Here is a 15,640-nt window from a genome sequence, read left to right on the forward strand (position 1 = left end):
TAAAATCAGAGCTCCTTTACTGACATTTCTCGGGCCATCAGTAAAATTACGAGTATGAAAACTGGCCAGGCATAGATGGTGTATCACACGAAGCATATGTTTCTGAGATAGCTCTAAAATATAAGAATTTAAGTCACTGAAGCCTTGACTCTATAGTTATTTACCACCCAGAAAGATACATCTTCGAAACTTGCCTAGAAACTATCCAAATAGCAAACTTACAGACGGTTGGCGTACATTTCAGTTCTTCACCAAATAAGAAATATTTGGCATGAAAACTGTCAACGAGAGAAAATGTTTGGTGAGGTCGAGAAAGCAGTTATTTGTACTTATTACTATTATTTAAGCTTGCTGTGCACTATTCAGTTTGTGTCAGAACGTTCGAGAGATGAGAAACTGGCGTTCCTTACCGGAGACTTCTCGTTATACTACGTCTCCAAGAGAAAACTATTCCTCACACGGAGAGTGAGGTTCACCTAGAGACTAGGAAGATTGACAATGCCTAGAAACCACTAAGAAAGTAGTAGAAAAGAACAATTTTTGCTACTTTTGTTTTTAGTTGCAAACACCATCTATTGTGCCTCGAGAGTTATTCATCCAATACTTCTGTAATTTGGAGTACCAGGTCGGATAGGAGCGTATAAAGATACGTATAGTAGTTGACGGGGGAAGATGACCCATCATTCGAGAGATTGTTTTGTGAGCACTATATTCTGTAATTGGTCAAAGTAAATTCACCAACTTCCTGTACAAATCAACAAGTTTCCAAGATGATATTTGGATGAGAAACTGCAGGCCATCTAGAGTGTATTTGCAGAATACAAGACTTTTTATGATATACTCTCGACAGTGTGACTCGTAGATTTTTTCACCGAGAATAACCACTTCATAGGTCACTGAAGGTCCGACTACTGTATTTCATTGACTACAAATAAAAAGACCAATGCTCAAATTCTGCCAAGCTTGTGATGATCCACACATCAACTGTGACATATCGTTACTAACATCAACAACCAATTTGTTAGAAGTGTTTGGTATTGTCTAAAAGCTTAAGTATGCGGTATTTATACCTGATGTGATCATTGATTGCGATGTCATACCGACGACTATCGTTCATATAGTCAGTAAATGTTTGACTCTCATATGATGCACCATATAGATATCTTTTCTACATTTAAGATTAGAAGGTTAGTCAGTTAGTTGTAAGTTTCCTATTCTTTAGCTCCTGTGACCCTAGTTTTTGACCGAAGAGATGACCACATATACGAATGACACACAAAAAAAAGGATGATAGAAATTTATCACCAAAGAGGAGATAAAGAAAAAACACACAGCATCACGGAAAAAAAAACAACAGAGAAGAAAAAAATAATAAAAAAAAAAAAATAAATAGATCAAAAAAAAAAAACAATAAGATAAATAAAAACAACCTTTCGGGATCAAATTCAAATATTTGTTCGTAAAAGAACTGCCGCGCGCCTAAAGTGCTTTAAAGTCAAAAACTAGGTCACAGGAGCTAAAAATTAGAAAAAGACCAAATTTTTGTTAACACTCTAGTGGCTGCAGTTTTCATCTAAACTCTATATTCATTTCCAGGAAATTTGTGAGGAAGGTTTTTTTGATGATATCTAGGTTAAGTTCGAAGATGGGTCATCTCCGGTCAAAAACTAGGTCACAGGAGCTAAAAATAGAAAAAGATTGTTGACACTCTTGTGGTTGCAGTTTTCATTCAAATATTGTGGGAATTTGTCAGGAAAGTTGCTTTGATGATTTCTAGGTCAAGTTCGAAGATGGGTCATCTTCGGTCAAAAACTAGGTCACAGGAGCTAAAAATAGAAAAAGCTTGTTAACACTCTAACAATTGGGTTGTTAACAGTCTAGCAGTCACAGTTTTGATTGGATCATCATCAAACTTTGTCAGAATGTTTGTCTCAATGAAATACAGATCGAGTTCGAAGGTCAAAAACTAGGTCACAGGAGCTAAAAATAGAGAAAGCTTGTTAACACTCTAGAGGCTGCAGTTTTCATCCAAATATTCTGGAAATTTGTCAGGAAGGTTGTTTTGATGATATTTAGGTCAAGTTCGAAGATGGGTCATCTCCGGTCAAAAACTAGGTCACAGGAGCTAAAAATAGAAAAAGCTTGTTGACACTCTTTTGGCTGCAGTTTTCATCCAAATATTCTGGAAATTTGTCAGGAATGTTGTTTTGATGATTTCTAAGTCAAGTTCGAAGATGGGCAATCTTCGGTCAAAAACTAGGTCACAGGAGCTAAAAATAGAAAAAGCTTGTTAACCCTCTAGTGGCTGCAGTTTTCATCCAAATATTCTGGAAATTTGTCAGGAAGGTTGTTTAGATGATATCTAACTTAAGTTCGAAGATGGGTCATCTCCGGTCAAAAACTAGGTCACAGGAGCTAAAAATAGAAAAGCTTGTTAACACTTTAGTGGCTGCAGTTTTCATCCAAATATTCTTGAAATTTGTCAGGAAGGTTGTTTTGATGATATCTAGGTCAAGTTCGAAGATGGGTCATCTCAAGTCAAAAACTAGGTCACATGAGCTAAAAATAGAAAAAGCTTTTTAACACTCTAGTGGCTGCAGTTTTCATCAAAATATTCTGTAAATTTGTCAGGAAGGTTGTTTTGATGATTTTTTAGGTCAAATTTGAAGATGGGTCAACTCTGGTCAAAAGCTAGGTCACAGGAGCTAAAAATAGAAAAAGCTTGTTAACACTCTAGTGGCTGCAGTTTTCATCCAAACATTCTGGAATTTTGTCAGGATGGTTGTTTTGATGATTTCTAGGTCAAGTTCGAAGATGGGTCATCTCAGGTCAAAGACTAGGTCACAGGAGCTAAAAATAGAAAAAGCTTGTTAACACTCTAGTGGCTGCAGTTTTCATCTAAATATTCTAGAAATTTGTCAAGAAAGTTGTTTTGATGATTTCTAGGTCAAGTTCAAAGATGGGTTATCTCTAGTCAAAAACTAGGTCACAGGAGCTAAAAATAGAAAAGCTTGTAAACACTAGTGGCTGCAGTATTGAGTCAAATTTTCTGGAAATTTGTCAGGAAGGTTAATAATAATAATAATAAAGACTTTATTTAATGAGGCAACATAGTTGGGCATGCCCAGTCTTCCCTATGAGCCTCTATCAAATATACAATGTACATAATATAAACATTTACAAACAAAAGGTATGATAAAACAAGAACAAAATTACAAATACATTGTAGTTAAGAAACATGTAAAATGAAAATCTAGGGAAAAAACATAATATATGAATATAAAAATTGCAATTCAGATATACATTTATCATTTTATAACACAAATGGATGTGTTTTATTCCCACCAGATAACCACCATTTAAGATAATTATTTTTGAAAGACTGTAAATTTGTGGAATTTAAAAAGGAGAGGGCCTAAAACTGAACCTTGAGGCACACCAGATTTTATATGCTGAGCTTCAGAATACTTTCCAGACACACATACTTGTTGTGAGCGATCACTTAGGTATGACCTAAACCATGAAATTGAATTTTCATTTATGTTATACAGTTGTAGTTTTTTCAATAATAGGTTATGATTGATCAAATCAAATGCTTTTGTTAGATCAAGAAATATAGTCCCTATAAGTTTTTCTTCATTTATTACTCTGATCTAGCTGTCAATAATTGAAGTAAGAGCAGTTTCGCATGAATAATTTGTGCGAAAGCCAGACTGATTTGGCTGAAAAAGAGAGTTAGTTTCAAGAAATAACTTAAGATGATTGCTAACATGTCTTTCTAGAACTTTCGATAGGTTGTTTTGATGATTTCTAGGTCGAGTTTGAAGATGGGTCATCTCAGGTCAAAAACTAGATCACAGGAGCTAAAAATAGAAAAAGCTTGTTTACACTCTAGTGGCTGCAGTTTTGATTCAAATATTCTGGAAATTTGTCAGGAAGGTTGTTTTGATGATTTCTGGGTCAAGTGCTAAGATTGGTCATGTCCGGTCAAAAACTAAGTCACAGGAGCTAAAAATAGAAAAATCTTTCTAACACTCTAGTGGCTGCAGTTTTGATCCAAATTTCCTGGAAATTGGTCAGGAAGGTTGTTTTGATGATTTCTAGGTCAAGTTTGAATATGGGTCGTGTCCGGTCAAAAATTAGGTCACATTGCCCAAATATGGAAAAATCTTTATAACACACTAGAGGTCACATGTTTGACTCAGTTGTCATCAAACTTGGCCATGATGCTTGTTTAAGACATTGCTTGGATGCGGGTGTGTCAGGTGAGCAATCCAGGGCCATCATGGCCCTCTTGTTTTATATAAAAGCTGTAGAAGTTAAAATAGAATGAACAAGTGTTGAGTGCCTTGTTAAACAACTAATAAATCTATATAGCGTAATAAATGTAATCGGGTGTCGCCTATGTCTGCAGTAGATTCCATATTTATGTTTCAAATTTGGATGTGGTCCCAACATTGATTTATATGCTTGGCATAATATAGGATCTCACTTATTCGAGGCCAATCATGATTTTTGACATGGCTATGCAAATTTAAAAACATGTGTCCGTGTAATTTGACAAAATAGAATATTTTCAGTTCTACCGCGAACAAATGTTTCAGAGCAGGTGTTTGTAACGTGATTGTTCCTGTCAAAATGTTTTGTTTCTCGAAAAGTTAGACATTCAAGGTGCGGAACAGAGACAAAATTATGCACTGCACAAGACACATTAAAATGGATCACTACTACCATTTAAAGTACGAAAAGTTTATTTTACTATGACTGTCTGTAATCACTTGCTGTAACGTACAGGTCAAACACAAATAAGCCACGTTTTCATGAAATTGAAAGACTTTCGTAAGGTGGGGAATCTCTATGAAAATGGTTGACAAAGTGGATATAACACATGTTTCAAGATACGTACTCTCTTGTTTAGCATTGTTGTTTAGTTTATTATTATTCTCTCAAAGTGTAAATAGAACAGTGTACTTTTATCATCAAGCAATGCATATACTCAGTACGAATCTTGTTTTAAGATAAAAGAAGTATCTGTAAAATTTTGTTAGTTTATTCACAGAATATGTATGAACCAAATGAACAAATTAAAAAGGCAGCACTCGGTGTACGATCTAAAACTACCAATAATAAATAGACCTAGCTATAGTAGAAATAAATTATTATTATATTATCATATTTCTCCTGCTTCACATTTTAGTACGTCTTAAGTTTAACTTTGAAAGCTTTTATTTTTAGAAATTAATAGACAAAGCTCTTTACGCCAACTAAATATCGCCTTGCGCTCATCAACCGACATTGCTCATCTCTTGCCCTTTGGCTCCACTACTTTTGAAAAAAAATAGATATAAAAATTTTAGAAATCCACCAGGAGAAGTTTATTTTGCACGAAAGACCAGTTCTTGTTACGGGTTGATATTTTTCTAAAACATTTTTTTCAAGAAATCCAAAGTGTAGGGCTTTTCCATTCTTGGAAGTTTGATCCTTAACAAATCATCTTTCTCTTTGTCAGGGGGAAAAGTTCTCCCAGCTTTAATATAATTTTCTTTTTGTAACAGAAGCTTCACAGAACTACATTTTTCGTTTTTCGAAAAAAATACAACTTAAATGAATTACAAGTCAAAAACATAAACTTTACTTACAATTAGCAGTTTAAATTAGCCTTCTGCTCAATCTTGGAAATGCCGTTCGCTCGTTTTTCTGTACACCACAATTTTGAAGTGGAGCGACAGTGAGTTTGCCGGGCGTGACTTTTGTGGAAATGTATTGTCGTCACTATTTTGGCTACAAATATGCAATCTGCAGTTTACAAAAGGTTTTAACACTGAAAAGATTCAGTGCCTTTAACTTTGGTTTGTGTTAACATTGAAGTTGGTTTTAAGGGCTATGAACTTAAAATGAAAATATAGTTTGTGCAAACAAATTTGGAACTTAATATTATATTAGGGGCATCCGTGGCGTGACAACACATTTCTAGTTCAAACATAACAGAAATGATCAGGACCAAGTCTAGTTGTGCATATTGTTGGCATTTTCCGGTTCAAGGATTTATCAGATTAACTTAACTGTCAAGGTCAAATGATTGAATCTTCAGTGTTTGACACTAACACAGTCTAATGAACTAAAAAAATTAGCAACGGAATTTTGAAGTGGCAGGGTGTTCCATGGGAACTTTTAATTTAAAAAGAAAAAAGCTAAGTAATCGTTTGTTTGTTTCATTTTACGCCTTTTCCCAACAGTATTTCAGTCATATAGGCGGGTAGTTTCCTAACCATCTAAGTAATTAAAATTGATCATCAATCAACTTTAAACTTTTCATTTAAAATGATAATCTCATTAAACATGTCAAAAGAGCAAACAAGAAATAAAATATTTTTTACATAACACGAAAAAAATTCCACATTAACAACAATGTCAGCATTTTTTGATATTTTGCCATATCTTTTAACCACCACAGTAAAAATTATTTGTTTTATATGATATTGTTTAAAATTTTATATTTACTTTGCCGTCTGTCTGTCTGTCAGACCGTACAAACACAAAGGTACTTGTGTGACTAGGAGAATATCATGTAACAGTACATCTTCATAATTGTAATTCATTCCATTTTACTTTGTAGCTCTTTTTAGAGCTTGTGCGACTAAAAATGGCTAAAAAGATCAAAGGTAAAGTCAAATAAGTACCATTTTGTAAGTACGTCCATCAGATAGTCCATGTGTCTGTCCGTCCACATTAAGCTTGTCCGGCTTTCACAGGTCAAACTGCTGATGTGATTTCAAACAAACTTTACATTGGTGATCAGTACCATCCCTAGTTGTGCATATCACCTACATTTTTCGTTTCACTGCACAAAATGGCAGTCAGAGCTAAAAACAGAAAAAAATCTAGTCTGGGTTTTGGAGGTCAAACTGCTGGTGCGATTTCAACCAAACTTCACAGGAATGATCAGTACCATCTCTCTACATATCGCTGGCACTTTCCGCGTTGCTTGAGAAAAGAGCTGCCAGAGCTAAAGATAGAAAAATTTTGTCCAGCTTTCACAGGTCAATCTCCTGGCGGGATTTCAATGAAACTTCACAAGAGAGATCACTTAGACTATCCCTAGTTGTGCACATTGCTGTTTGATGCACACAATGGCCGCCTGAGCTTAAAATTGAAAAAGCTTGTCCGGATACACTGCTGGCCTGATTTCAGTGAAACTTCACAGGAGTGATCTTTACATAGCTTGTGCATATTGGGTACAGGTTCTGCTTCGCTGCACAAAATGGCCCCAAGAACCTTAAATAAAAAATTCTTCTCTGGCTTTCACAGGCCAAACTTGTGATGGAATTTCAACAAAACTTCAAAGGAGTAATCAGTTCCTTACCTAGTTTAGGGAGACATATGTTTTTTTTGTATCAAAAAACCCTTCTAGTGCTTCCGTTATTTAACTAGTCAAGCATGACAGGTATTCTTAAAATGTTTATTGTCTAAATATTTTAAAACAAAGGGCGTTTAAGGAAGTTTTCATATAGACATACAGGCAAAATTGAAATTGTTCAATGGAATTTCTTTAAACTTGGCATGTTGTTAGAATATGATATCAGAAACATTTTAAGTGGAAAAAAATCTGAGGTCACCATTCACATTTTCGAGTTATGAAAACTCCCAAAAATATTCTGAAACAAGAATAGATAAAGATATCTTGTTACCAGTTTTAAAAATGCATCTTCCAGAAAGGTTAAAGTTTTTTTTTAAAAAAAATAAGGTAAATTTAGGGAATAGAGCACATTTCATTCATATCTATAATTTTTGTTTTTTACAAAGGTCATGTTAAATATCGATAATTACATTAAATTTCGTTTTGTTATGTTTCAGATGGTCCAGATGCAGACACTACAAGACTGAGCCCACCAAATACACAATACACCCTAAATGAAGGTGTTACATTGCCTGATATAACATGTAGTGGTGAATGTTACCCACGTTGTAATTATGAATGGTTAAAGTCAGGTACAACAGTAAACAACCGTGCCGTGCTATCCCTTGGTCAATTATTCAAAACAGATGCTAGCATATATACATGTGAAGTTACAAATTCCAATTCAACAACAATCAGTGAAATAAGGAAACAAGTTACAGTAAATGTAATTTGTAAGTATAATAATGTTAATATATTTATACTGTAATAATAAATCTTTTGGTAAATTATAACGAATTTGTAGCTCATTTTTAAAATTGTGTACAATAAAAAACTGATGAACAGGTTTTTGTAAGTATGATAATTTATTTATATCTCTTTCTGTAATGATATAATCTTATTATAAATTCAGTAGACTTGTACCTCTGATTTGACAGTTTTCTGCATCCAGGCTTTGTTTAAATATATGCATGCAAATTATCAATTCATTTTCTTTGCCAAGTTATTAAGACAAGGTCTGTTCTATTCATGTTTGTGACGTTTAATAAACTTTCCTTTACTCCAATGATCCAATGCAATTCTGGACATTTAAGCAAACCTTATTTGCAGGGATGTTTTGAGTGACATTTATTTCTTCGATATTGACACTTTTACTGAAGTCTTGGCATTTAGTATCACAGTTGTTTATTAGTCCCCTACCAGTTTAAACAGCGGGTACTTTAGGTTTGCTCTCCATCCCTCTGTCTGCCAAGCAGTCCATCCACTCAAAAGACTGGATACTGTTATTGAAAAATACTGAAAATATTTTTTATGAAACTTGAAATTCAGATATATGGCAGTATGGAGAAAACATTTTAGCTTGGCTATACAAAGTATATGGAGAGCTGTCCTACTCATCTTGACATCGGCGTCTGTTACTGTGTCCTTGTCCAGATTTCGGTTTTGGTGCAGTAAAATATTTTTTACTTAAACCTTAAAAAAGTGACAGGGTGAGCTTTTGTGATTGTTTTTTGTCCGGCGTCCGGCCGTCGTCCGTAAACTTTTACTTTAAATGACATCTCCTCATAAACCACTAAAGCAATTTCATCCAAACTTCACAGGACTGTTTCTTTTGGCGGTCACCTTTAAAAATTGTTCAAAGAATTTAATTCCATGCAGAACTCTGGTTGCCATGGCAACCAAAAGAAAAAAACTTTAAATATCTTCTTTAAAAAAAATCAAAGAGCTAGAGCGTAGTTATTTGGCATGAGTGTCTACCAACTTTTTTCAAATGAAATCCCTGGGGTCAAAATTGGCCCCGCACCAGGGGATCATTAATTTTTTAAGTTTGTTCAAATAAAGCCCTGGGGTCAAAATAAGGCCCACCCAGGCGGTCATTGTTTTTCCCTTTATGTATATAGTTAAAACTTAAAAAATCTTCTTTTAAAAAACCTTAAGAGCTAGAGCTAAGATATTTAGCATGAAACATCTTCTAATGAGTGTCTACCATTTTGTTCAAATAAGGGTCCTGGGGTTAAAATTGGCCCCGCCCCTGGGATCATGGATTTTCCTTATATGTATATAGTAAAAACTTAAAAATCTTCTCTTAAAAAACACAAAAAGCTAGAGTTTAGATATCAAGCATGACTTATCTTCTAGTGAGTGTCTACCAAGTTTGTTCAAATAAAAGCCCTGGGGACAAAATTGGCCCGCCCAGAGGGGGGTCATTGTTTTTCCCTATATGTGTATAGTAGAAAGTAAAAAAATCTTCTTAGAGCTAGAGCTTAAATATTTATCAGGAAACATCATCAAATGGGTGTCTACGAAGTTTTTTCAAATAAAAGCCCTTGGGTTAAAATTGGCCCCGCCCTGGGGACCTATATACAGGTGAGTGATTTCAGGGCCATCATGGCCCTTTTGTTTATTTCTTGAGGTATTAACTTCAAACTTCAAGTATATGTTCCTTATCATCAACCTTATCTTATGTGACAAGGTTCATACCTTAATATGCAATATTTTTAGAATTATCTCCCCTTGAATTTAGAATTTTCCTTGAAAATGTTATTTTTTGGGGGGTGCAAGCCCAAGCAAGAGCCAAAGAAAATCTTGTCCGTGACATAGCTCTAAAACTCTAAGAAATATCAACATGAAACTTTGTAGGTAGATTTATCTCAATGGGTAGATTGCATTGCACAAGAACCGTAACTATTCCTTGCTTAATTTTGAAGTTAACACCCTTTGTTCTTTTTTACACTTTGAACTTGTCTGGGACATAACTTTGAAACTATAAGAATGCAAAATGCAAATATGTTTAGTTATTATCATAAAAGGAGACTATAGGTATTTATTTTTGTAATCATATTTTTTACACATAAAGATTGGATGTTAATAATAAATTTAATGCATAGAAAACCTTTGGTAATTATGTAGAATTGGTGAATACTGTTGCAACAAACACTTTTTCCAACAAAAATTTTGACTTAGTTTGTTTAAATATCAGACCCATCTCATCTGACATTCAATTTTACCTATTGTGCAATGAGATACATATATGTTTTGATTGATTAACCCATTACGCAATATACACGCCTTTTAATGCCTTTTTCACCTCCCCCCTTTTCTGTTGTCTCAAATGGCGAAAAAATGCCTCATTTAGGCCCCTAACACTTGTTTTTGTTTGAGAAATGTTGCTTAAAAAAGTAACCACTTTTTCGGCTCGGTCCCCAACCAAAAGATACATCAGGGGTTGCTAGAAAAGGGATGTGCCCCCTTCTGTTTGGGGGTTTGAAGGGGGCGGTAGTCTCCCTCATCGCCAAGAAAATTTTGGACTTGTGAGAGGCTAGAAATGACCCCAGATCGATCATAAGGTAGCATGTAACCAACGCTGAAAAGCATTTGACTCTATCTCAATCCATTGAGAAATTGCAGCACTTTAAAATCAATTTTGATGGAAAAAAATCAACGCAAAATAGTGATTTTTGGCAATTTTGAGATGTTCCCTCGTTGCTATGGTAACAGGAAATTTAAGCCTGAGCATGTTGTTGCAAAGGCAATGGTCCAGTAAACATTTGTACTAGTTTGATTAGTATTGAGGCAGTTTTTTTAGTTTTATATCAAATTGAACTTGTAACGGGAGACTTTTCAATGAAAACAGCCATTTTTCACAAAATGCTCATGAAGTAATGGGTTAATGAAGTAATTTGACTCGGAAGATGATAGGTGCAAGGATGATAAAAATGTATCTTTAAAAACCTAAAGACACCAAGACAGTTAGGTAAGTAAGGCAAGTATGAAATTAATTATGATCTTATGACTATAAAATATGATGAACTCTTGAAATATATAAGCGTTATAGGGAAATGCTTTATAACATTGGTTTTCTAGTTCATGGAAGATTAAATAGGCAGATGTCAATGGACATAGTTTTGAAAAGGATTACAAAATAAGTGTAAAATATTTTCCTTCATTAAGAAATGATTATAGAAATGGCATTGTAGGTAAATGATATATATACCAAGAGTTACTGCAGATGATAAAATGATTAATTTGTCCTTATGCTTTGAAATACATTGGAGTTTTAGTAGAAACTTCCTGCTAATATTTGAACTTATTTTTGTACACTGATGTACTCAGTCACCCATTTCAGATGGTCCAGATGCCAGTACAACAAGCCTTACACCTACTACTACATCTTACACTAGTAATGAAGGATCATCTCTTGATACTATACGCTGTTCTGGTAATTGTTATCCTGCCTGTAATTATAAATGGACTAAAACAGGAAACAATAGATTTACACCTGTCAATAATGGCAATTTATCACTTGGTTCCCTTCAACGAGATGAAGCTGGTACCTATACCTGTACTGTTATTAATCCTACAAGTAAACGAGAACAAACAAAAACTGTATCCATCTATGTTATATGTAAGTATGATATATATTGTATGGAGTCTATAATGGTAACAAACAACATTTCTGAACAAGAGTGATCAAAGTACAAATTCTACATTACTGAGTTACTAATGTTTAGAAAAAGAGATTTGTCTTGTGTTGAGAAAAATATAAAAAGCAACTTAAATAAAGTTAAATTTATTTCTGACTTTGTAGGGTATCCTTTAAGGTGTATTTACCATGCTCTCAAAAAGAATTTTGATGACTCAAACAGAATTTACAGCTAATTATTTTTGTCACCCCATATGAAATGAAAATTCTTTTAAATCACTCAGGAGTGCTGTACCACTGGTAATTGTGAAATTTAACAGGCCAATTAAAAACTTTTGGAGAGCACTTATTTTACTATTCGAAAGAAAAAGGAATACCAAATAAATTTAAATGTCAATTTTTTTTGTACGGGCATACATTGTGATTCAGCTTATATCAAAGCATAAATCTTTTATACATGTCAAATAGATCAATAAAATATATAATGTTGGATGAATTGGCCACTTTAATTACAAGTTGAGGTATCTCTCCTGATTCCTATATACATGTACCTAATGCAGCGTAACAGCAAGAAAGCCAGACGTGTTACGCTAATATTTAATTTCAAGCTTTAATTAGTTAAAAACATATGTGCCAGAAAAAACTGTATACTGAAACCATTTAACATAGGCTACCGGGTTTCCAGAACCGAATGCAAAAAAGTTTACCGGCTAATGCAATAAATGGAAAACTATTTTAATACAGGCAAATTACAGGCATAGACATCACATGTGCATCTCTCTGTCACAACGACGGTGCCAGTAGCCAAGATAACGGATGGAAAAGCCATTCCTCGGTAACCAGACAATACTCCCATCCATCAAATTAGCCACTGCAAAGGGGGAAGCAGCTCATTGCTTGACACCAGGTCGAAAAACAATACCAACACACTACCACTGAACAAACTGCAATAACGGTGCCAATGGTTGTCTGTCAGCCAACAAACTCAATGGGTATCCGATCACGAAAGCTGACTTCAAAACCAGCCACTACAAGAGGCCAATGGGTATAATGCAAATCAAAGCAACAAATTTCACTCAACACTGGGTAGAATCATTTAGCTTGAGTTGTTTTACAATGCAAACCTGATGTATCATAGAGACAGTGCTGCAGTGATGATCACAGACACCAATGGGTATCCATTAACATCAATGACCACCAGGGTAGCAAGTATAATGGGAAAGCCTTACACCATAATGAACTCGGGCTAGCAAAGCAACTGTGGTTTCACCAAGTACTGTGGGCAAAACACACTCGACCCAGTCCATAACATGAACTGAAGTGCCCAATAATGATAGTCTCAACACGCCTCATAAACAGAAACGATTGAGATCTACCACCATAGACACTGCATAAGGATGGTGCAAACATTGTAAAGTACATTGGTCGATTTAGCAACATAACATTATGCAATACCGATTCAACCCCGAAATCAGGGGAATCGACTTGACCTGGAAATGCGCTCATGTGATTATTTTTTTATATATATATAAATACACCAGCGCAAGTGTTCGTCATTCCATAGCAGCGGCTTGTCACCGGGTACCCAGGTAAAAACAGCTGCCACTAAATGAGCCACTGCGTTAAACAATGTAACACTGCCTGTTTCTACTAAGTACATTATGCCAAAATCTCTCAAATTACAGCTGGTAACCGACACGTCTGATTTCCTTATAACGATGACTTCTAACCCAGTTACCTCTCTGGCGTGGGTTCGATCCCCGGAGATGCTTTGGTAGTTTAGCGCGGAGGAAGGTAGTCTAGTACTGGTGTAACTCTCCAGGAACGATGGTTAGGAAACTACCCGCCTATATGACTGAAATACTGTTGGGAAAAGGCGTAAAATGAAACAAACAAACAAACAAAATCCTTATAACAATAACAAAAAAGTGACTAAAAAGTAATATTAAAGCAATTATTTGTACCTTATGAAATCCCTATTAAGTATCTTTGAAGAACGCATACATTCGTGAATCACACAGTAATGTAATTTTAATGTCAACAGAAAACAATAACAATTGTAAAGAATACAGACACTGAGGCACATAATTATAAATTTCAGCTGTTTTTCAAAAATTTAGAAATATATGTCACGACATCAAGTCCAACAAGTGCTGAAGGCAAATGCAAAATTATTTTCAAGTCCATGATAAATTGCCAAATTTTTCGACACAGCTCGTAACATATGTTGTATATGATGTAGTGTAGTTGAATCAAGATAGAGCATACTCCGATTTGCGTGCAGTGTTCATACTAAAATGTCCACTACATATCTACAACATAAAAATATGAAGAAACAGTCAATGTGCTTTTTAAAAGGTTAACTGTACTGAATTAACATTCAAAATATCTTATAAAAGGCCTGGCTATTAGAAACTTGGTTTGGGGTGTGCTCGGAGGGTAGAATTCTCGTACAATATAGAGGAGGAGATTATCTCAGCTGCCAATTTTCTTATTTGGCTGTTCTTTTTTACTTCCAACTATTGCTAACGTACAAAGAAAAGAAAGAGTTAAAAGCTTTGATTTTCAGAAAAATTATCAATTTGTGTTGAAATCAAATGGAAAGGAAAAAAGTGTGTGCTGAATTTGAAAAATCAAAAAATTAATTCAGGTGACATTTTTTGAGAAGCTTTCCTGAATAATGTTTAACATAACTGTGCATTTATATGAATTTGTTGAATTTGTCTGCATCATACATGTATTAAGTTACTTACTTTGGTATAACATATTTCTGGTTTCAGTTGGTCCTGATGCCAGTACAACAAGCCTTACACCTAGTACTACATCTTACACTCGTAATGAAGAATCATCTCTTGATACTATACGTTGTTCTGGTGATTGTTACCCTACCTGTAATTATAAATGGACTAAAACGGGAAACATAAGATTTACACCTGTCAATAATGGCAATTTATCACTTGGTTCCCTTCAACGAGATGAAGCTGGTACCTATACCTGTACCGTTAGTAATCCTACAAGTAAACAAGAACAAACAAAAACTGTATCCATCTATGTTATATGTAAGTAATAATTATGTTAATATGATATATGATATTTCTTTGTCAGTTGCTTTAATTCTTAGACAGTAAATCTTTTGTTTAGTTTGTGTTACATGTCAATATAAAACATGTTTTGGACTAATATCAGTTCTACCTTACAAAGTAAATACTTTATTCTATTGCAATGACCAAATATAAATATTTTGTTAAAACTAAGAATAGCGTGTCAATATCTGTGAAGGCTTCTGGCTTGCAACCATTCATATCCGTGGGTTATATCCTTCCAGAGACTTAGATTCTTTCCATGTGAGAAAGACACCCAGATAACTTTCGTTTAGTAAGGTTAGTTGTTTTACTTTAGTACCTGAAATAATGAAAGGACATCTAAGACTTTCCTCTGCAACATAATTTTAAAAGTTGCCATATGACCTTCACAATATCATTGTTATTTGAAACTAAAACAATACCAGTAATGATGTAGTATTTTAACATTATAATTGCTTTTTTTGTGAAAAACTCAGAATATGCCCATTTTGAGTCCAATCAGAATATTGATTGTTAATTAGAACTAAAACATAGGTCATTAGATCAAGTCAGCCATATGATGTACCATATGCTGTTTCATACACAGTTTGGCATACAACTTAAAGGTCATTCAATATATAATAAAAATCATCTTCTAATTTATAAATTAAACAAACGACCACTTTAAAATTGTCATGTAGTTGCTCAAATCAAATTAAAATACAACTAGTTTGTGACATCATGCAACATGATGTTAAA

At 34.4% G+C, this 15,640-nt stretch overlaps 1 protein-coding gene across 1 annotated transcript in view; it reads left to right on the top strand.

The window, feature by feature from the left end:
- Nucleotides 1-15,640, top strand: part of LOC132758509 (hemicentin-1-like) — an 86,128-nt gene that overhangs the window by 57,437 nt on the left and 13,051 nt on the right. The window contains exons 4-6 of the mRNA XM_060750191.1: nucleotides 7,855-8,130; nucleotides 11,523-11,801; nucleotides 14,600-14,878. Of these exons, the coding sequence (XP_060606174.1) occupies nucleotides 7,855-8,130; nucleotides 11,523-11,801; nucleotides 14,600-14,878 (834 nt within the window). The remainder of the gene's footprint in view (nucleotides 1-7,854; nucleotides 8,131-11,522; nucleotides 11,802-14,599; nucleotides 14,879-15,640) is intronic.

This window comes from Ruditapes philippinarum, unplaced genomic scaffold (assembly GCF_026571515.1).
Source record: "Ruditapes philippinarum isolate M1 unplaced genomic scaffold, ASM2657151v2 ctg1729_1_1_1_1, whole genome shotgun sequence".
In the NCBI taxonomy this organism is placed as follows: Eukaryota; Metazoa; Mollusca; class Bivalvia; order Venerida; family Veneridae; genus Ruditapes; species Ruditapes philippinarum.